This window comes from Poecilia reticulata, chromosome 12 (assembly GCF_904066995.2).
Source record: "Poecilia reticulata chromosome 12, P_reticulata-male-v2, whole genome shotgun sequence".
NCBI classification, from domain to species: Eukaryota; Metazoa; Chordata; class Actinopteri; order Cyprinodontiformes; family Poeciliidae; genus Poecilia; species Poecilia reticulata.
Window position 1 is genome coordinate 29,585,093 of NC_088841.1, and position 17,307 is coordinate 29,602,399.

At 37.7% G+C, this 17,307-nt stretch overlaps 1 protein-coding gene and 1 long non-coding RNA gene across 2 annotated transcripts; both read left to right on the top strand.

Annotated features, from left to right (window-relative positions):
- The first annotated feature begins 4,922 nt into the window (after window positions 1-4,922).
- Window positions 4,923-8,230, top strand: LOC145554021 (uncharacterized). The gene is made up of 3 exons (XR_014090058.1): window positions 4,923-5,056; window positions 7,835-7,947; window positions 8,088-8,230. It is a non-coding gene; the product is annotated as an uncharacterized LOC145554021 (long non-coding RNA).
- A 41-nt stretch (window positions 8,231-8,271) lies between these two features.
- Window positions 8,272-13,760, top strand: LOC145554006 (ras-specific guanine nucleotide-releasing factor 2-like). The gene is made up of 8 exons (XM_081613225.1): window positions 8,272-8,502; window positions 9,745-9,829; window positions 10,555-10,752; window positions 10,846-10,925; window positions 11,012-11,129; window positions 11,756-11,824; window positions 11,903-11,993; window positions 12,680-13,760. The coding sequence occupies exons 1-8, from the start codon at window positions 8,441-8,443 to the stop codon at window positions 12,841-12,843; spliced, it is 867 nt and encodes a 288-aa protein (XP_081469351.1). The 5' UTR covers window positions 8,272-8,440; the 3' UTR covers window positions 12,844-13,760.
- The last annotated feature ends 3,547 nt before the right edge of the window (window positions 13,761-17,307 follow it).

Consider the following 17,307-nt stretch of genomic DNA (forward strand, 5'->3'; position numbering starts at 1 on the left):
TGTTTTCTAACATGAGAAATCCATAGAATATGTCAAACATTCCTTCAAACAATACCTCTGGAGGGTGTTGAAAACTTTCGGTGCGTTATATGGTATTTGACAACAGACTTATAGTTAGGTATGAGGGATATCTCTGTCCTGCACACCAAAGCGTGTGTGTGGGGGTGTGGGTGCGTGTGTGTGTGCGTGCGTGTGTGTGCGTGTCCCTGCATAAGAGCGGGTAGAAACTTCTGAATGAAAACAACAGTTTAACTGTTTTACTGCAATGTTTTTAAGTACATAGATTTTTTTCTTCAGGCTCCAAGAGTTGGTCACAACATGGTAAATCGTTTTGTTACCTTTAAAATTATCTACAACTTTTTCCTTAGTCCTAATGATGCTACCTGTTCATTAATGTTCACTAACACAGTACACCTCTTATAATTGATAAGCTTATAAAAGCATCAGTATGCGTTCAAGAAGATCATATCAGATTTTGTAAAATATGATACTCAAAGGAATCAAAATTATAGTTCACAAATTATATTTTCAGGGAGCTTCGACTGTATGAAAGGAATGATTGAAATGTACTATGAAAATATTGTATTTGCAGAATCCTGATAATAAACTTCAGTTGTGAATTGAATAATTAGATTGCAATTAGACACAAAGAATCAACTGTTAATTAGTAATCATACTTTGGAAATGACTAGCAAGATCTGAACAAACAAGAAACATGACTACCTCAAGAGATTTCTCTCGCAATGAACCGTCTGACTTTCTTTAGCCGACTAAATTTAATCTTACCAAATTTTGCCGTAGAGCAAACAGGTACTGAGTCAGATGCCTCCTGCCGTCTGCTAAAGCCAGACTCCGGCCTTCCTCACCGTAAAATAAACATTCTGCTTAATAAAAGAGTTCAAGTGAACATCACTTAATTCTCAACAACTTGTTGTTGTTTGTACTCATCTTAAACAAGCGGCAGGAACTTTTGGATTTAAAAAGAAAAAAGATGCTTTACAAGTGAATCTATTTAAGCTGAGTCTGCAACAACTAGAATAAATAAAAAGTGAACTACTTGAAAGTAGTGAGAATTTTGGGTGGTAAATGTTTAACATACACAGACATTACTCCATTTCTACTCAAGCAAACCGAGAGGTTTTGAACAGTACAACTATGTCATGTAAAGACATGTAGTAAATAGATTTAAGGTGGCGCCGTAAAATCCAAGCAATAACGTGACTTATGTGTCTGTTGTCACCCATCGCCTCCCCCTTTACTCGCACGCGGAGCTCCAGACATGCGCAGTGGTTTCCTCTGAGCGGGAGAAGCTGTCTGTCTGATCATCAGTAATATAATAGCGCTGCATTAATCATAAGTTATGGCGACATGTAAAATCAGCAGCGCTTCGCTTTCACAGACGGTGACTTCATCTAACTTTTAGCGTCACTTGGAAGGAAAGCTTAAAGAAAGGTAAGATCTGTGGAAGTGATGCTAGCAAAGCTAACTGTACTGAGACACATGTTGCATCTGCAATGAAAAAAAAGTTGTCACTGATGCACTGAATTATTGTGTGGAGGATTTGACTGAGGTGTCGCAAATATGGGACAACATTGGTACCAAAGTGCAATATAGTAATAAGACATTCAGGAACGATCCGATTCTTCCGGATGGATCTTTATTGATTAAATTTATTTCAGCTCTAAGTATTTAATATCTAGGTGTTTATGGAAACGTGGATCTTTCAGATCAATTTGAGAAGCAATTTTGATAGGTAAAACTTAATTTTCTGTGTCATGTAGCATGGGTGCTGGTCTTGACGTGGTCTTGTCTACAACTCTGCTTCGTGGCTCCTCGGTTGCATGTCCCCCCCCCCCCCCACCCTCTACAACACACACGCACACTGACATAAAACCTAAAGATAAAATGTACACTTGTTAGTGACTTGACTTGTTTATATGCTGGTCATCCCTTGCAATAATAAGAAGCTGTTGTCAGAAACCGCTTGTTAAGTTTGACGTACAAAGCAATTTTCAAAGACATAAGTCATAATATCCTGTTCAGCATAATTCACAGTACACAAAGTCTAAAACGTTTAAAAACAATATAACAATCACCATAAAGTCATGACAAAAAAGCTTGTGAAAACATTTTTGGTTCTAAATATAGAACCCTTCAATATAGAATCTTCAGCTGCACATTTATCTAAGGAATAAAAGTTCTTCAAATAAAAGTACCACAATGAAATCTGTTTCCTGCCATTGATTCAAATGCAAAACTTATTGCAGACATTGATGTTGCTTTCATCTTTGCTTTCATCAACCTATAAAACATTGCTCATCATTTCTCTTCAGTCCAGTCCGTTGGGCAAATTTTAACCTTTCATAATACGGACCATTTTCCGTATCTCTTTATTGTAGTGCTAAACCGAAGTAACCACAGAGTGAGAGCTTGCACAGCTCACCATACAGGACTGTACCAACTCAGGTAAACCGTGGGGGGTAAATACACCACAGACGCCATGGATGTGCAGCCCTCTGCTAGGTCCTTATGGAAAACCGAGAGCAGCAGAGATACCAGTGTATAAGCCCAGTGCAGCTTGTATATGTACGTTTCCAGTTTTTTGTTTTTTGTTTTCCAAAAAATATGAAGGTGCCGTTTATTGTATGGGGCGCTATATAGTTCGGAAAATATGGCTATTGGTCTTAAAAGATTTTTTGAAAATGAATTAATTATCTGCAAATAATGTCATCTTCGAGTGTCTGCTGTAGCAGTGACTATCGGCGTAATCATGTAATTTTCTTACCACTAGATGGCAGTAGGTACAGAACATTTTACATTAAAACAAGAGAATTAGTGATGCATGAATATTACAGGTAGCCGTGACAGTCAGCTCAAGTTTGCAGAAAACACTGACTGTATTTTCAAAAACTGTTCTCATAGACCTTTTAAGAAGACTTAATGGTCTTGGGGTGACCCAACTAGGCTCTAGTTGGGTCACCCCACTAGAATTTGGAAAAAAGAAAAATCATATTTTATTTATCATTACAGAAGGGTTCAGTGAATACGCATATGAATCTGGTGGGTTCGGTACCTCAGAAAAGGTTAAGAACCACTGATCTAGATCTGTTAACAGCTGTAAATGTAATACGACAGTGCAGTGCGGTGTGCTCGTGTAGTTTTATTACCTCCAGACTGTCTGTAGCGGAGGTGTCTGGGTGTGGATGGGGAGTAGCAGGGGGACAGGTCCCCCGGCTCACTGCTGGATGGCGACTCAGGGATGAACCTGTCCAGGGATACTGACTCAAGAACAGCTGTGAGGGAGGAAAGGTCAAACATCTAGAAAGACTGTGATGACAGTGATGGAAAAGACAGTGAAGCTCAGCAGTTGTTGGAAAATACATGAGTCCATTTCCCACAGCATATCTGTGTGAAATGAGCTTCTCCAGCCTGGCTACTATAAAAACTAAAACCAGAGAGAATGAGATGTTGAGGAAAAGCTTTGTCTTTCTTCAGTTTCTGCCAGTAAATCAGCTGTTTTCATCCAAACATGCTCAGGTTTCACACTAGGTGGGTAAAATATACAGATATTGACATTTTGTACATGCAACTCTTCATATTGTAACAGTGAATATGAAGTGAAATGTTTCTCAAATATTATTGCTTCTTTAGAATAAGAATTATTTTCTGTATTCCGGCTATAAGATGCTTTTGGATTAGTTTGTAAAACACTTTTAAGTTTTCTACATCTTCCTTAAACTTAACACCACTGTCTTGTGATACTTTTCAGCTGTATTTTTGAAGTGGACATGTTAGGTGCAATTTGAAATAAGAAATGTAAAATATGATAAAAATATTTTTTTCTGTTTATTTGATTCATATTCAAGACACTTTGATAAGAATGACTATATATGTAATATAGGTGGCTACAGAGTATCTTTGTTTACATTTTTGGTTGATGGTGTGCCTTGAGATTTTTCCAATTAAAATAATGTACCTTGGCTCAAAAAAGGTTGAAAAACACTGATTTAAAGATAACAGGAAGGAAATGGCTGCCTGTGAAGGAGATTTCTAATGAGCTAATAAGCTTTTATAGTTTTAAAAGCACATTTGTTTTTAAAAATCGATGTTTTAGGGTGCGCTCATGCTGCAGCCTGAAGTGACTCAATTCCGATTTTTTTGACATAGTGCGACCTGTATCTGATCTTTCCATGGCAGTCTGAACAGCACAGGTCGGATTCTATTTTGAATCTGATCCAATTCAAATGCGACCATAACGTTCAGGTCGCATTCATCCGAACTGAACGTCACTGATTCTCAACAAATCTCATTATTCTGCGTCCTGATACGCGCAAGTGGAAAGAAAAACAACAACCATGATGGACTTTAATGTGGATTAAGTTGTTAATTTGCTGCTCCGGCCAGACAACAACTTCAAATGTGTAAGCTAAGCTCCACCGTTAGCCTCCATGTTTACTTCTGCAAACACGCAGCACTTCTTCTTTTTATGGCGGTTGGCAGAACACTGAGAACGCTGATGCTATTGCGCCCTCTACTGCGCATGCGGGACACTTTCAGGTCGTTTGCCTGTTTACACTGCAGAACACATACAGGTCGCATTTACTGGCAGTGTGAACGGCTCCGGCAAAAAAAATCTGAATTGCCAAAAAAATCGGAATTGAGTCACTTCAGGCTGCAGTGTGAACGCACCCTTAGAAGCCTGAAGCAAGCTACAATGAAAAAAGAAATACAAATAGAGCATTATTTACTTCCTTTATTATAGTAATTACTTTAAAAATCTCACATTTAGAAAACTGTAGTAATATGTTTTTAGTTTTTTCAATATATGTATTTGGATTGAAGTCATTTTCACAGAACTAAAGAACAATATTTACACAGAAGGTGTTTGCTAACTAAATCTGGACCCTATATATATATATATTTTTTTTTCTTTTTGGTTTCTTTTCTAGGTTTTAGTAACTCGGAGAGAACATGTGATAAGGAATTAATCATCCGCAGAGCTGCTACCAACAGAGTCCTCAATGTGCTGTGGCACTGGGTCTCTAAACACTCCCAGGTGAGTCAAAGAGGAAACACTTTCCATATCCACAGTCTGTTTCAATCTGTCAGACTTTAGTAATGTATGTATTCTAGCAAAAACATACTTAACAAGATAAACTGATTTGTTTTTTGGGGATTTTCCTTGTATCAAACAAACCTGCATTTGTTTGAGTTAGCACTAGGAGACTAGGATGATTTTAGTTTTATCCTAGTTGGATGAAATTAATCTGTCTTTTCTGCCCAAACACTGGTCGAGGTAGTCTTTGACTCATTCAGATTAGTTTGAACTGTATTATTGCAACATCAAAATATGTAATAAAACATGAAATAACTCAAAGAATGCTAAAGTAATATTGTACTCCAGTATGAATATGTAGGCCGTGCTTGAACACCAAGGTTTGTTTTGGAGAGGACACCAAATAAGCTCTAATTTGGTCCTCTTAGTCTTGGAATTAGCTTAACTTGAGAACAACCAGTTCACAGCACAGAGCAGAAGTGAAGATAAAACATTATTTTTATAAAGTAATGCTTCCATAAATAATAACCTTTGGACAATTGATTCCTAATCTATTTATTAGCTATCACAATGATTGACCTAAATTAGTATTTTGGGAAACCAAGAAGGCGGCTTTTGAGTGTGTTTACCCTCCCAAGATGGTGACTTATACAGACCAACAGAATCTGGTGCATTGCTGTTTAAATCAACCTATTTTATGTACTTTAACTTAAGCACCATAAATAACATTAAAATTATAAGAAGGGATTTTGTAAGCTAACTTACAAACAGGTGAGTCAATAATGGCTTCCTTTAGCTTAACTAGCATATAGCTTTTGAGAATATGAATACTGAGCATATTTTTAAGGATGATTCTGTGTAGCTTGATGAAAAGAGAGGAAAGGAAAATTCCAGTAAAACACAGTAAAATCTTGTGAGATTAAAATGACTCTTTATAACCTTATAAAACATTGTTTATGCCACAGGCCTACCAGCCTGGTTTGTGCCGCAATAATTTGAAGGATTAGCACAGTGAAACAGACAATCAAACAATATTGAAATTGTTTTACCTAAGCAGCCAGACACAACCTCTTACTTTTGTCTTGTGAAGGTTTCCACAGAACAAGGAAAGCTGTGGTGTAACCTCAGTGAAAAAAACTGAGAATGGGTAAACAGGAGTATTTGCCATGTTTGTGGGGAAAAGGCGGTTAGCCACTTGGCTAGCGGCTAAAGGAGAGCTGGCACATCCATAATAAAATGCTATTAACTTTGCACTTCCATCTCATTCACATTTTCAAACATTAAATTATGTTGTGGAGAGATATAAAAGGCAAAATGGACTGAATGCGAAAGTTTTACATAAAACTTTTGATTAAACTACAAACATCTTATTCTACTTTGTTTGCTAATGTGGCAAAACAAAGGTAGGGCCTGTAGGTTACCATGGCTGCAATTATGCCACACGCCCCTCAGTGCTTTTCACATACAGCCGAAAGAGACAGCCCCCCTTTGAGAAGCATGCCTAAAAAAGCTGCTGGTTGCTTTCGCTCTTCCGTTGTTGCTCTCCGTGACAGAGGTGCTTTTTTGCACTGCATGTCCTTCCCACCTTAGACGCACGCAGAAAGGTCAGCCTCATCCCCAGGGAGCTTCAGAGAACTATCATTTTTGTCTAAGATATTATAAGGAGCTATTTTTGTAGCTGGATTCTACCTGGAAAGATAAACTTGTTTGAGTCGGCTGAGAAAAACAGCTCTTGGTTTAGGAGGACGATGTGTTTTTGACCTTCCAGTCACAAATTATTAAAGTGAATGGAAAAATATATGAATTTGGTTTGGTTTCTAACACTATATTGATGAGTAAAATGTGAAGCTCTTCTAGTGTTGAGGTGTCCAAGTTGGTCAATTGCAACTAACAAAGTTGTACTAACATCGAGTCTTGTTACATTTATGAAGTGTCACTTTTGATGTCCACCATTGTGAGTACTGAGGATGTAAGTGAGATGAAAGGTGTAAGACTCTCAGTGCAGCTGAATTAGGACAAAGCAACTATTGCCATGATATCAATCAATCATGTAGCGCATTTCAGCAACAAGGTTGTTCAAAGTGCTTTACATTGTAAAAACCTAAAAATAAAATAAAAAATCATAAACACAACAGCTGTGGAAAACAATAACAAACATTACATTTTATAAAATGTAACAATTTTGATTGTTAAAGTCATCAATACTCATCAAATATATTGGTAAATTCTCCATTTATGATGATTCAAAAGCATCTTTAAACAGGTGGCTTTACAGGAATTCAGTGTTTCAGCTGTTTTGCCGTTTTTTGGAAGTTTGTCCATGATCTAGCTAAATTTATCCTTGCTGTCCTTGACTAAATGTTTGATGCACCATCCCTGAGTGATCCCAAATGGTGAAATTGTCATCAGAACTTATTTTTAAAAAGTCATTTTAGGAGAGAGTCAAACTTAATGAGAGCAGAGAGCATCTGTGTAGCACAGCATGAGTCTGAGTAACATTAATATCAGGTCATTGCAATAAGATTAAAGTAAAACTGTAATTCCAATAAGTGGTTTGTATGTGAGTTATTAATGCTTCTGTAGCAACGCACATATCAGAATTTCTTTTCCTACTTTTTCATTAGTTTCTCTACCAGATTTTCTCACAATGTTCCTTTTTTCTTGATGGATTTTAAACTGGCTGCCATTATGTCACCAGTTGCTCTGATGCTGTACTGCTGTGTGCTTCACATCATCTCAGCTGAAGCTTTCCGATGCAGTATGCCGTGTCTCTGTCAGGACTTTGACGTGAACGGTGAGCTGAAGACAGGAGTGATCAGTCTGCTGGAGGAGGTGCTGCGAGACCCAAATCTTCTGCCCCAAGAGAGAAAAGCAGCGACCAACATTTTAAGGTGCAGACCATTTACTGGCAAACTTCATAATATCTGAGGTTTCTTTTACTCATTTGTTGTAATTATTTTGCTGTCACATGTTAGATATTTATAATTTTCCTTGATGTATCTTCAAAGTGACACTGCGGTTTGCTTTGCAGTGCCATTTGTCAGAATGAACCAGACGACACTCAGCTTAAGATAGAAGACCTACTGCAGATGGTCAGTGTGAGTTTATGTGAAACGCTTCACTGAATGCGTTCAATGAAACAAAGTTTGAAATGACTTCTCTTGTTATAATGAAACAGAAAAGCTGCCCTCTTCTGCATTTTATTGTGTTAAGTATAATTCTCTCTCTTTCCCTGTTAAACGTCCACCAGGAAGTGATCCTTCCTGTAAATTTAAAGTTGTTAGCAATCTTTATGCTGCGGTTCCCACACAGTAAGCTGATGTGTGTCTGTGTGTGAACAAGGTGGAGAGTCCTAAAGCCGAGTGTTTTGAGTCCCTCTCAGCTATGGAGATGGCAGAGCAGATCACGCTGCTGGATCACATCGTTTTCAGGAGCATTCCCTATGAGTGAGTACACAGTGATACTGTCAGTGTGAGTTTGTTTGTTACAGTGATACTGTGTACTCACTGTCATACTGTACACAGTCATACTGTACACAGTATGAGTACACAGTCATACTGTGGCCACTACTGTACCATCAATCGGCCCCAGGAGGTTTATGTTTGGATGAAATCTGTCCAACTCTATCCAAGCATTATATAAATAACAGCAGCTGGAATGGGTAAAATAACTCATATAAAACAGTAAGTAATGATAATCTAACAGGAGATTGCCTTAAAGTAGCAGCAGACCACCTTTATTTACATTTTGTTACATTACTAAACAGACTGCAATCCATTTTATTGAGGTTTTACATGGCAGTTCACTACAATACAGATCATAATTGTGATAATTTAAACATTTTCTTTCATATTAAACAACTAGTTTAGTTTCACTGTCTTTAATTTCAGTTTATATCAATCTGCTGTGAGGCGGTATTCTAGAACTGTCCTGTAGGCCAGCAAGGGGAGCTAGAGAGCAAAAAAGCCATACATTTCTAATTAAATGTTTTGTAATCTGTTTTCAAATTGTTATTATGAAGCATAAGTAAAACTAATTTATTGAAATGTTATTTGCCAGGCTCATGTTTGTGATTGGCTGCTGGTCATCGCTACAAAACGTGAAGTGGGGAAATTTCTGTCAAGAAAAGACTGAAGGAACTGTGGAGAATAAATAAAATTTGATGTGTGATGAATGAATTATTACATATTTTTGTCATAATCAGAATATGGGATTGTGGTGGAGCATTATTTTATCACATAACAAATATGTTGACGTAATATGACATAAAGATCAAATTAATAAAGTCAAAAATCTTCTACCACAGAACTTATGGACAACTAAATCCAGAAGATACGAGGCAACACTAAATGCTAGCCAAATGAAACAATTATCAAACAGTGAGTCAAAGTGAGGAGAAACATTTGGAAAGTTATTGTTTCTTTACATATTTTGCAGCAAGGAAAATATTCCGATGTTCTCCTTAAAATCTGACTAAGCTGAAGCCACTTTTCAAAGAAAAATATGTAAACATTTCAGTTTGTTGGTGTTCAAAGCAGCTACAGACAAATCATGTAAGATGTGCAGCTGTGATTATAATGAGAAGCAGTTCTGCAAAAAATGTATTAAACCATTCAGTGGATCATGTGAAAACATTAAAGGATCACCTTTCAGATTGACTGACCATCTCACTTTGTTTGTCCACTCAGGGAGTTTTTGGGTCAGGGCTGGATGAAGGTGGACAAGACTGAAAGGACTCCATACATCATGAAGACCAGCCAACACTTTAATGATGTAAGAAACCCTCGTAGAAAACTCGCCTTAAGCTGCCGTTTCAAACTTTAAACTATAATGAACATTTAACACTGGAACTGGAAGACATTTTAATATCCAAAACAAATAAACAAAACACCATAAATAACAAATAGAATGAATCCTGAAATATCTGTAAACAAAATTGTCCTTCAAAAAAAGTTCTGGTTGAGACCAAAACACCAAACTGAAGACTTTTGTCATGCAGTTTTTGGTAGAAAGAGAAAAGACACAAAACAACTAATCATGCAAATGGTTATTGAGCTTGTTTAAATTTATCACGCGATTTTTTGATTTAGTTCTTATTGTGATATATAGAATTGTGAATAAAAGTGAGAAAAACATTCTTCAAGTTAGAGTTTTATACATTTTGCCACATTGTCAGCAGGCTTGATAAGGGTTTCCAGGTCAAAGGTTAAAGCTGTTTGGGGGAACCATGACATGGAAAAAACCATCTAGAGGACCAAAGAAATACCTGCAGCGTTCAGAATTTGGGCCGTGGGCCTGGAGTTTGGCACATGTGGCTTTGATTTATTTTAAACAACTAACACTGGGGGGATTTATATTATACAATCAGTGCACTTCATCACTGCTTCTTGCTTTGTGAATCAGACCAACATGATGGTAAAAATGTATCAAATTTTAGTGGATAACAGTTTTAGCAGATCAGATTGTTCTGTCTTGTGATTCCTGTGAAATCTCCTCAGATGAGCAACCTGGTGGCGTCTCAGATCATGGCCCACAGCGACGTGGGCTCTCGGGCCGGATCCATAGAGAAGTGGCTGGCTGTGGCCAACATCTGTCGCTGCCTCAACAACTACAACGGCGTGCTGGAGATCACCTCTGCTCTCAACCGCAGCGCCATCTACAGGCTGAGGAAAACCTGGGCTAAAGTTTGCAAACAGGTTAAGCTGAATCAGCTCACAGTACTAACATTACCTTACACACACAGAAAACCTCCAACGTTACGATTTATCTTTTGGTTTTTTTGTTTTCAGACCAAGGCGCTGATGGACCGGCTTCAGAAGATCATATCATCAGAGGGAAGGTTCAAAAATCTCAGAGAGATGCTGAAAAAGTAGCTACAGTCACAGACATTCACACTCTGCCCTACAGCATGATGCTGACACCACTATGAGATCATTTTTATCTCCTTGTGCATAGCTGCAACCCTCCATGTGTGCCGTACCTGGGCATGTACCTGACTGACCTGGCCTTCATCGAGGAGGGAATGCCCAACTTCACCGAGGAGGGGCTGGTCAACTTCTCCAAGATGAGAATGGTGAGACTTTCTGTCTTACAGCCCAAAACACAACTTAGTTTGGCTTTTATTGTCAATACATTTTATGAAGGGCCAGCTTATTTTCTGAAAATAAAAAAATTACTACCATAATTTTAGAGAGGTTTATACTCTCTAAAATTAAAAGTAGGGTGTCTATGAATGTTTTTTGGGGATATGGTAGAACAATGAAAATTGCCGAATCAACACAAATTATGTCTTAGATTTAGCGAGAGTCAACAAAAACATATTCTTATTGTAACGCCTTTTTAAAACAAACTTTTTGTGCCTTTTTCTAATTTCATCTGTTCACTGATAAACAAAAAACAAATGGATCAGTAAATGATTATGGACACAAAGCATAAAAAAGGTTTTGCATAAGACATGCCCAGTCGATTGTTTTCTTATTTGTGTCTACAAGATTTGCTCTGGAGGTTCTAGTTATTGAAAAATTAAGATGAATGGAAAAACTTTTTTTTAAAAATGGGAATCTATTTTTACACCTAATACTTTTCTGTTTAAGAAAATGTTATTTTCTGTGCATTTTTTTTTAAATGTATCATTGTTTTTATAAATCAAGATTTATTGGTATTCAAAAGCTCTTTTTGTTGCTCTCTCTGCTCCTACAGATCTCTCATATCATCCGGGAAATTTGTCAGTTCCAGCAGGCTCCTTACAGGATAGAGCACCAATCCAAGGTTTGCCTTTTTAATAATCATTTATTTATTTAAAAAAAATACAATTATTTCTTCAAGCAGTTTTTACTTAATGTCCAGGTAACTCAGTTCCTGCTGGATAAGACCGTAGTAATGGATGAAGATACTCTGTATGAGCTCTCTCTGAAGATCGAACCTCGAGTCCCTCCAGGTTAATTTTACACCAGAAACCTGCATCTACTGCACAGATTCACACCTCTCAGCTCACAGCACCACCTTTTAAATAAAACTGGTGCTTTTATGTCACACAGGTAGTCAGCAGGTGTAGTAGGGGAAACTCAGTAGACAATGCGTCTTGTTTTATGGAGATCTGAGGTATTTATCTAGTTATTGTACTGTATCACAGAAACAACTTCTTGCCATATTCTCAAAACTTTATAAGTGTAGAAACACATCAGCACCAGAATGTTTCTGCTGTAACTCTGTGATTTGTCTTTGTTGTCTTTAACACAAAGTTCAGCTATTTCTTCATATTATATCAAACAACCATTTTTGCATTAATTAATCACATTTTAATATTGTTTCTCTGTGTGACTCGAATATTCAGGAAATTAAAGGAGCAGTATTATGTAATTTTTAACCACAAATCATTTTATAGCACAATCAAGTAACTACGTTACCTTCAGTTCATGTAAAAATGATGTATATAGCATTTATGACTTTAAAGAAATTTTAATTCGATATATAAAGGCTTTAAACTGGGTCTCTGTCTCTTTAAAACCATGGCTCTTTCTGAAACTCCACCTTCAGGAAATTATCATGACATGGCTTCTAACAATGTTTTTACCAACTTTAGACTGAGAAGTAGCTCCTACAATAAGCTCGATGTTTGCTCAGGTGCTTGCCAATTGCTGCTGGCTAGTCTGAAGGAGCTGAGTGGAGGGAGAGGAAGAGGCTGCTCTGTGAGGGGGAAACTTAGAAGATTGAAAACTGCAGCACAAAGGAGGAGCTTCATCCTCGAAGGCAGGGCTTGGTCCACCCAGGCGTTTTGTCACAGCTGAATGGTTGCCATGGAGATTAAAGGATTTCTCAAATATGCATGAGAGAATCAAGGCAACATTCCAGGTATGTTTTTCATGACGAAATAACATGATGGAAAGCTTAGAATTTTTTTAGGAGAGTATTTTGATGGTCTCATCCAAAAATAATGAATTTCCTTAACAAATGTTTCAATAACCTTAAAATAATGTGAGGTGGAATGAGCTTAATCCTGTCTAGGACTTTAAATATGACATTTTGTCACACAGTGAACCTTGTGATCTCTGAGTTCATGGTCACATGAAACATCAGCTGTAATTTAATTTTTAATTTTGTAAATTTACTCTATCTGATCAAACTGAATGGTTAGGAGCTTCTATTTATTTATTTTTTGCATGTTCCTCTTTTTTTGAAGTGGCTTTTAGCAAATGTAGCTCTTTTATTCAACTTAACAAACAACATGTCTTCTTTTAGTTTAGAATTGCTAAGAATTTTGTACACATTTTTTCTGATCAATATTATTTAAGAATTATCTCCAGAAACCACCTAAAGAAAAACATCACTGTTCATATATTTCTCTGATGTTATCACTGTAAATAAGTCCTGTTAATGTTATATCTTTAAAATCTTTAACTTGTCCCTGGAAGCTCTGTCTAAAGTCTGACACTTCCTGAATTTTTTTGTAATGGATAATTAAAGAAAATAGCGCATCCGTCATTTATTTTCTACTTCTTAACCATAAAGTTTCATTAAATACAAGTTGAGGTTGCAATATGACAAAATGAGAAAAAAATGATCAAAGGGCAATACTTACTATTTGCACTGTTGGCTTTCCGTACACAGAAGATCAGCAAATGTTATCTTGAGGTAAAAAGAACATGGAAACAATGATTACATACACTAAAGTGTTTTGAGTTGTTGGAAAAATGCACCAAATCTCCTTCAGTGTCAGAGTTCCGCTCGTGTGAAAGTCGTCTTTTATTTTCGAAGCTGCAGGAGAGTTTGAGGCAACTGAAGGAGAGAGGAAGAGATCATGTGTAAATGTGAAGGTCAAACCAGACAGTGATATTAGATCCATCAAAGTTAATCATGGGTCTGTTTACAGGAGATCTCTGCCTTCATTGGTTTATATGTGTGTCTTAACTTGTGATTGGCCCTCAATTTGTATTCCCACAAGTGGAGTAGAGTTTGGAGAGGGCGGGGGGCGGAGCCAATGACAGAGGTAACTCAAAATCTGTTTTTTAGCAACCTTCACTCTGAAGGCAGCAGCTTTTATCCAGGTATGTAACCCTCTTCGTTTCTGACAGAGTGCCTCCATTAGCTGATATGTTTAAGAACATTTTCAATCTAGAGTTTCTTTGAACACAATTGTTAAGTGAGTACATGTGTCAAATTTGTGTTTAAATTGACAGAAGCTATTAGAAGCTGGTTATGATCACAACACACTTTTCTTACCAAACAAGAGAATGCTTAGTTAGTAAAACAAACACAAAACTTTTGCAAACTACTCTGAACAGTTGAGTTTTAACTTTTTATGTCCTGCCAAGTTCTCAGGTCACATAATGGACCTTACCAAGCTCCGCCCAGAAACGCCCCTCGACAGTCCTACGTGACTTCATTGCTCACAAACAAAGCCTGGCGGGACTTAGTTTCTATGTCTAAACATGGCATATTTCCTTTCAACTGACTCTTTACACAGTATTTCTGAATCGATTAGTGTTGGATTTCTGCCGGATTTTCAAAAAATATCAGCCACAACAATGGACAAGGGAACAAAGAAGTTCATATCATCTTGTTTGGAGACATCAAGGTGTTTGAGCCACGGGATGCCTCCAACATTGTGCGCGTCACAGCTAAATGCTACCGATCGATGAGAAAAACAGCAGATTCTCACACCCTCAGCATAAATATAGCTGTGGACAAGATCAATGATGCCTACTGTTCTTGTAAGGTAAGTCGGGCATTCATGGTTTAGACTAGCGGTTCTCAACGTGGGCGGTACCGCTCCCCAGGGGGCGTTCAGAGGGCGGCCGGGGGCGCTGGCGGACATTTTTACAAAAGGGGGGCGCTGGGATGCCTTTGGGGAGCGTTTGGTCGAAGGTAAACTTTACACCTTAAATGCACAACAACACCAGTTTAGACTTTGAGCAACTTGGTAAAATTGTATTGTGTAACATTAAATCATGCCTGACTGCAACTGTATCGATGGCAACTCTTCTGTTCAGTGTTTGTAGCTTCATGGCGCAGCTCCGCTCCGCATCAGTTCAGCGTTACACCTGCTGATGACGCTGCTGTGATTCACTTTGTCTGGTATTTATGTAGCTACATATGTTTTGGCAGTTCTGTGATCATGTCAAAGCAGCAATTTATATTAAAAATTGTTTTATTTCCGTTTGAAAGCCGCTACCATGGAAGGACAACAGAAAATCGCTCTTATAAACATATAATTACTAAAATTACGATACTCTCTCTGTTTATCCCTCTGAAAAATGAACCCATTTAAATAAAGAAATAAAGAAATCCCTCCATGGGTGATACCACAATAGAGAGTGTTCATTTTATAGCGTTAACACGGAGCTGTAAGTGGTCCGGTATGAAACGGGGGTGATAGAACAACACAGCACTTTTAAATTTCAATAATCAGAATGCAGAAATTGTTTCCGCTGTTTTAAAAGGTTTATGTCAGTCTGCCTTTTCCCCACCGATACGCTTCCCGACCGCTCTGCACCTTAGGGAGTTAAAAAAAAAAAAAACTCCGCGCACATTGCGCAAAATTCTGAAACAGGAGAAGCGGGCAAAACGGAGCGACAAACTAGATGTAAATTATGGCATAAAAACAGAGAATCCGACACTGAACAGTGAAAAATCAACACATGACGATTAGGCGTCGCAGCAGGTGATGAGTGAAAATTACTGATGGTCAATAAATTATAAAATAAATGTAGCAACAGGAAAGAAACTAAAGTGGACATAGCAATAAATCAAGAGAGGATAATACTAATCAAATAAAACTAAATGGAAATAAATGAAGAACAAAATGCAAGAATACGCAACTACACATTATTCAGGTGCGAAAACATAAATCGGCACCCCCCATGAAGGAGAGTAGAAACATATGCTTGCCTCCAATAAAATCTTTAATGTATGTCAGATATGGTACACATTGCATATTGATCTGTTCAGCTAACGTAAGGCTGTAACAGAAAGGCTTCAGGATGTAGAAGTTGTATTGGTACTGCCATTATGCTGTACTTGGCTAAAAAGTTTTTATAATGGATGTGTTTATTATTGACTCTTCTTTTCATTCACTAAACACAAAGAAAGCAAAGCAATAATATTTACGCCAGCAGACACTCCTTTGTTCTTATTGATCCCACAACGATTGAACTGCAAATGCGGTCGTGCACAAACTTTAATCCAAGCAAGGTTTTCCGTTTCAGATTTTGGAAATCTGTGAATTTTAGTTCCACAAACACGATCAGGATACCTGACATCTCCTGTGCAGATACCCCACAAACAGGGAACAATTTTTTTTTTTCGAGTCCTGACGCAAAAACTTTGTCGGTCTGGTAGTCCACACTGTACATTAACATGAGTTTGTGAGACGGTAAGGCACGTGATAGCTGCGCAGTGACGTCAAATGGACATTAGCCAATGAAACGCAGACCCTGTGGTAAGGTCCATTCTCTCCATATCCATTTTCCGTCTCTCTTTAACATTTTGTTGACCTTATGAACTTCTGTCCAGAAAGATTCTTTATCCATCAGCCAAGAGGGGCTTTGGTCTTGGCACCAAATGTCCCTCCACTGATCTATTCATAATAATAATAATATCACCACTGAGCGAAACAGTATGTGTCCTCCAGTCTGCACTGCAAACTTTAAGATATAAACGCTGTGGGTGAAAGTTGGGTCTGACATGATTGGCTCATAAAAAATATTGGATCAATTGGGGATTTTTTTTTCCTCCCCCTCTGATTAACAGAAGCAGTCTGGTCCTCACGCTGCTCCTCTATTTTTAGAAACAGTCTCCTAGACACCATTGTTTAAAGTGACTACTTCAACACTGATGGACCAAAAATGTGCCAACACAGGGAGCAGAAAATCAGCCACAAATCAAACACAAAGCAATCAGACTTACCTTTTTAATTTTTTTAGCGCTAAAAAAGGAGACACTTACTCTCACAGATGACCGAGTCTATACAGCATTTGATCAAAAACGGGATGATTCGTTGCTTATACTCTAAGAACACGCCCAGTGGTCATCCAATGTTTTACATCAACTAAGTTTATATTTCCTTGGAGACGGGAGTCTGAAGATGGTTCAGTTTCTGTATCTGTTACAAATACAAAGGTATTTGTGTGAAAATATAAGAATGTAATATGTGAAAGCATGTGATTGTACTTGACCTTGATAAGCATCTCAACACAGTCTGATTCTCACGCCGCTCCTCTATTTTTAGAAACAGTCTCCTAGACACCGAATCA

What these genes read in the sequence shown, in the direction of transcription:
- LOC145554006 (XM_081613225.1), top strand. Translation starts at nt 8,441, where the DNA reads ATGGAGATGGCAGAGCAGATCACGCTGCTGGATCACATCGTTTTCAGG. An exon ending in GGGCTAAAGTTTGCAAACAG is followed by an intron (nt 10,753 to 10,845) that starts GTTAAGCTGAAT and finishes TTTTGTTTTCAG; the next exon opens with ACCAAGGCGCTGATGGACCG. An exon ending in ACTTCTCCAAGATGAGAATG is followed by an intron (nt 11,130 to 11,755) that starts GTGAGACTTTCT and finishes CTGCTCCTACAG; the next exon opens with ATCTCTCATATCATCCGGGA.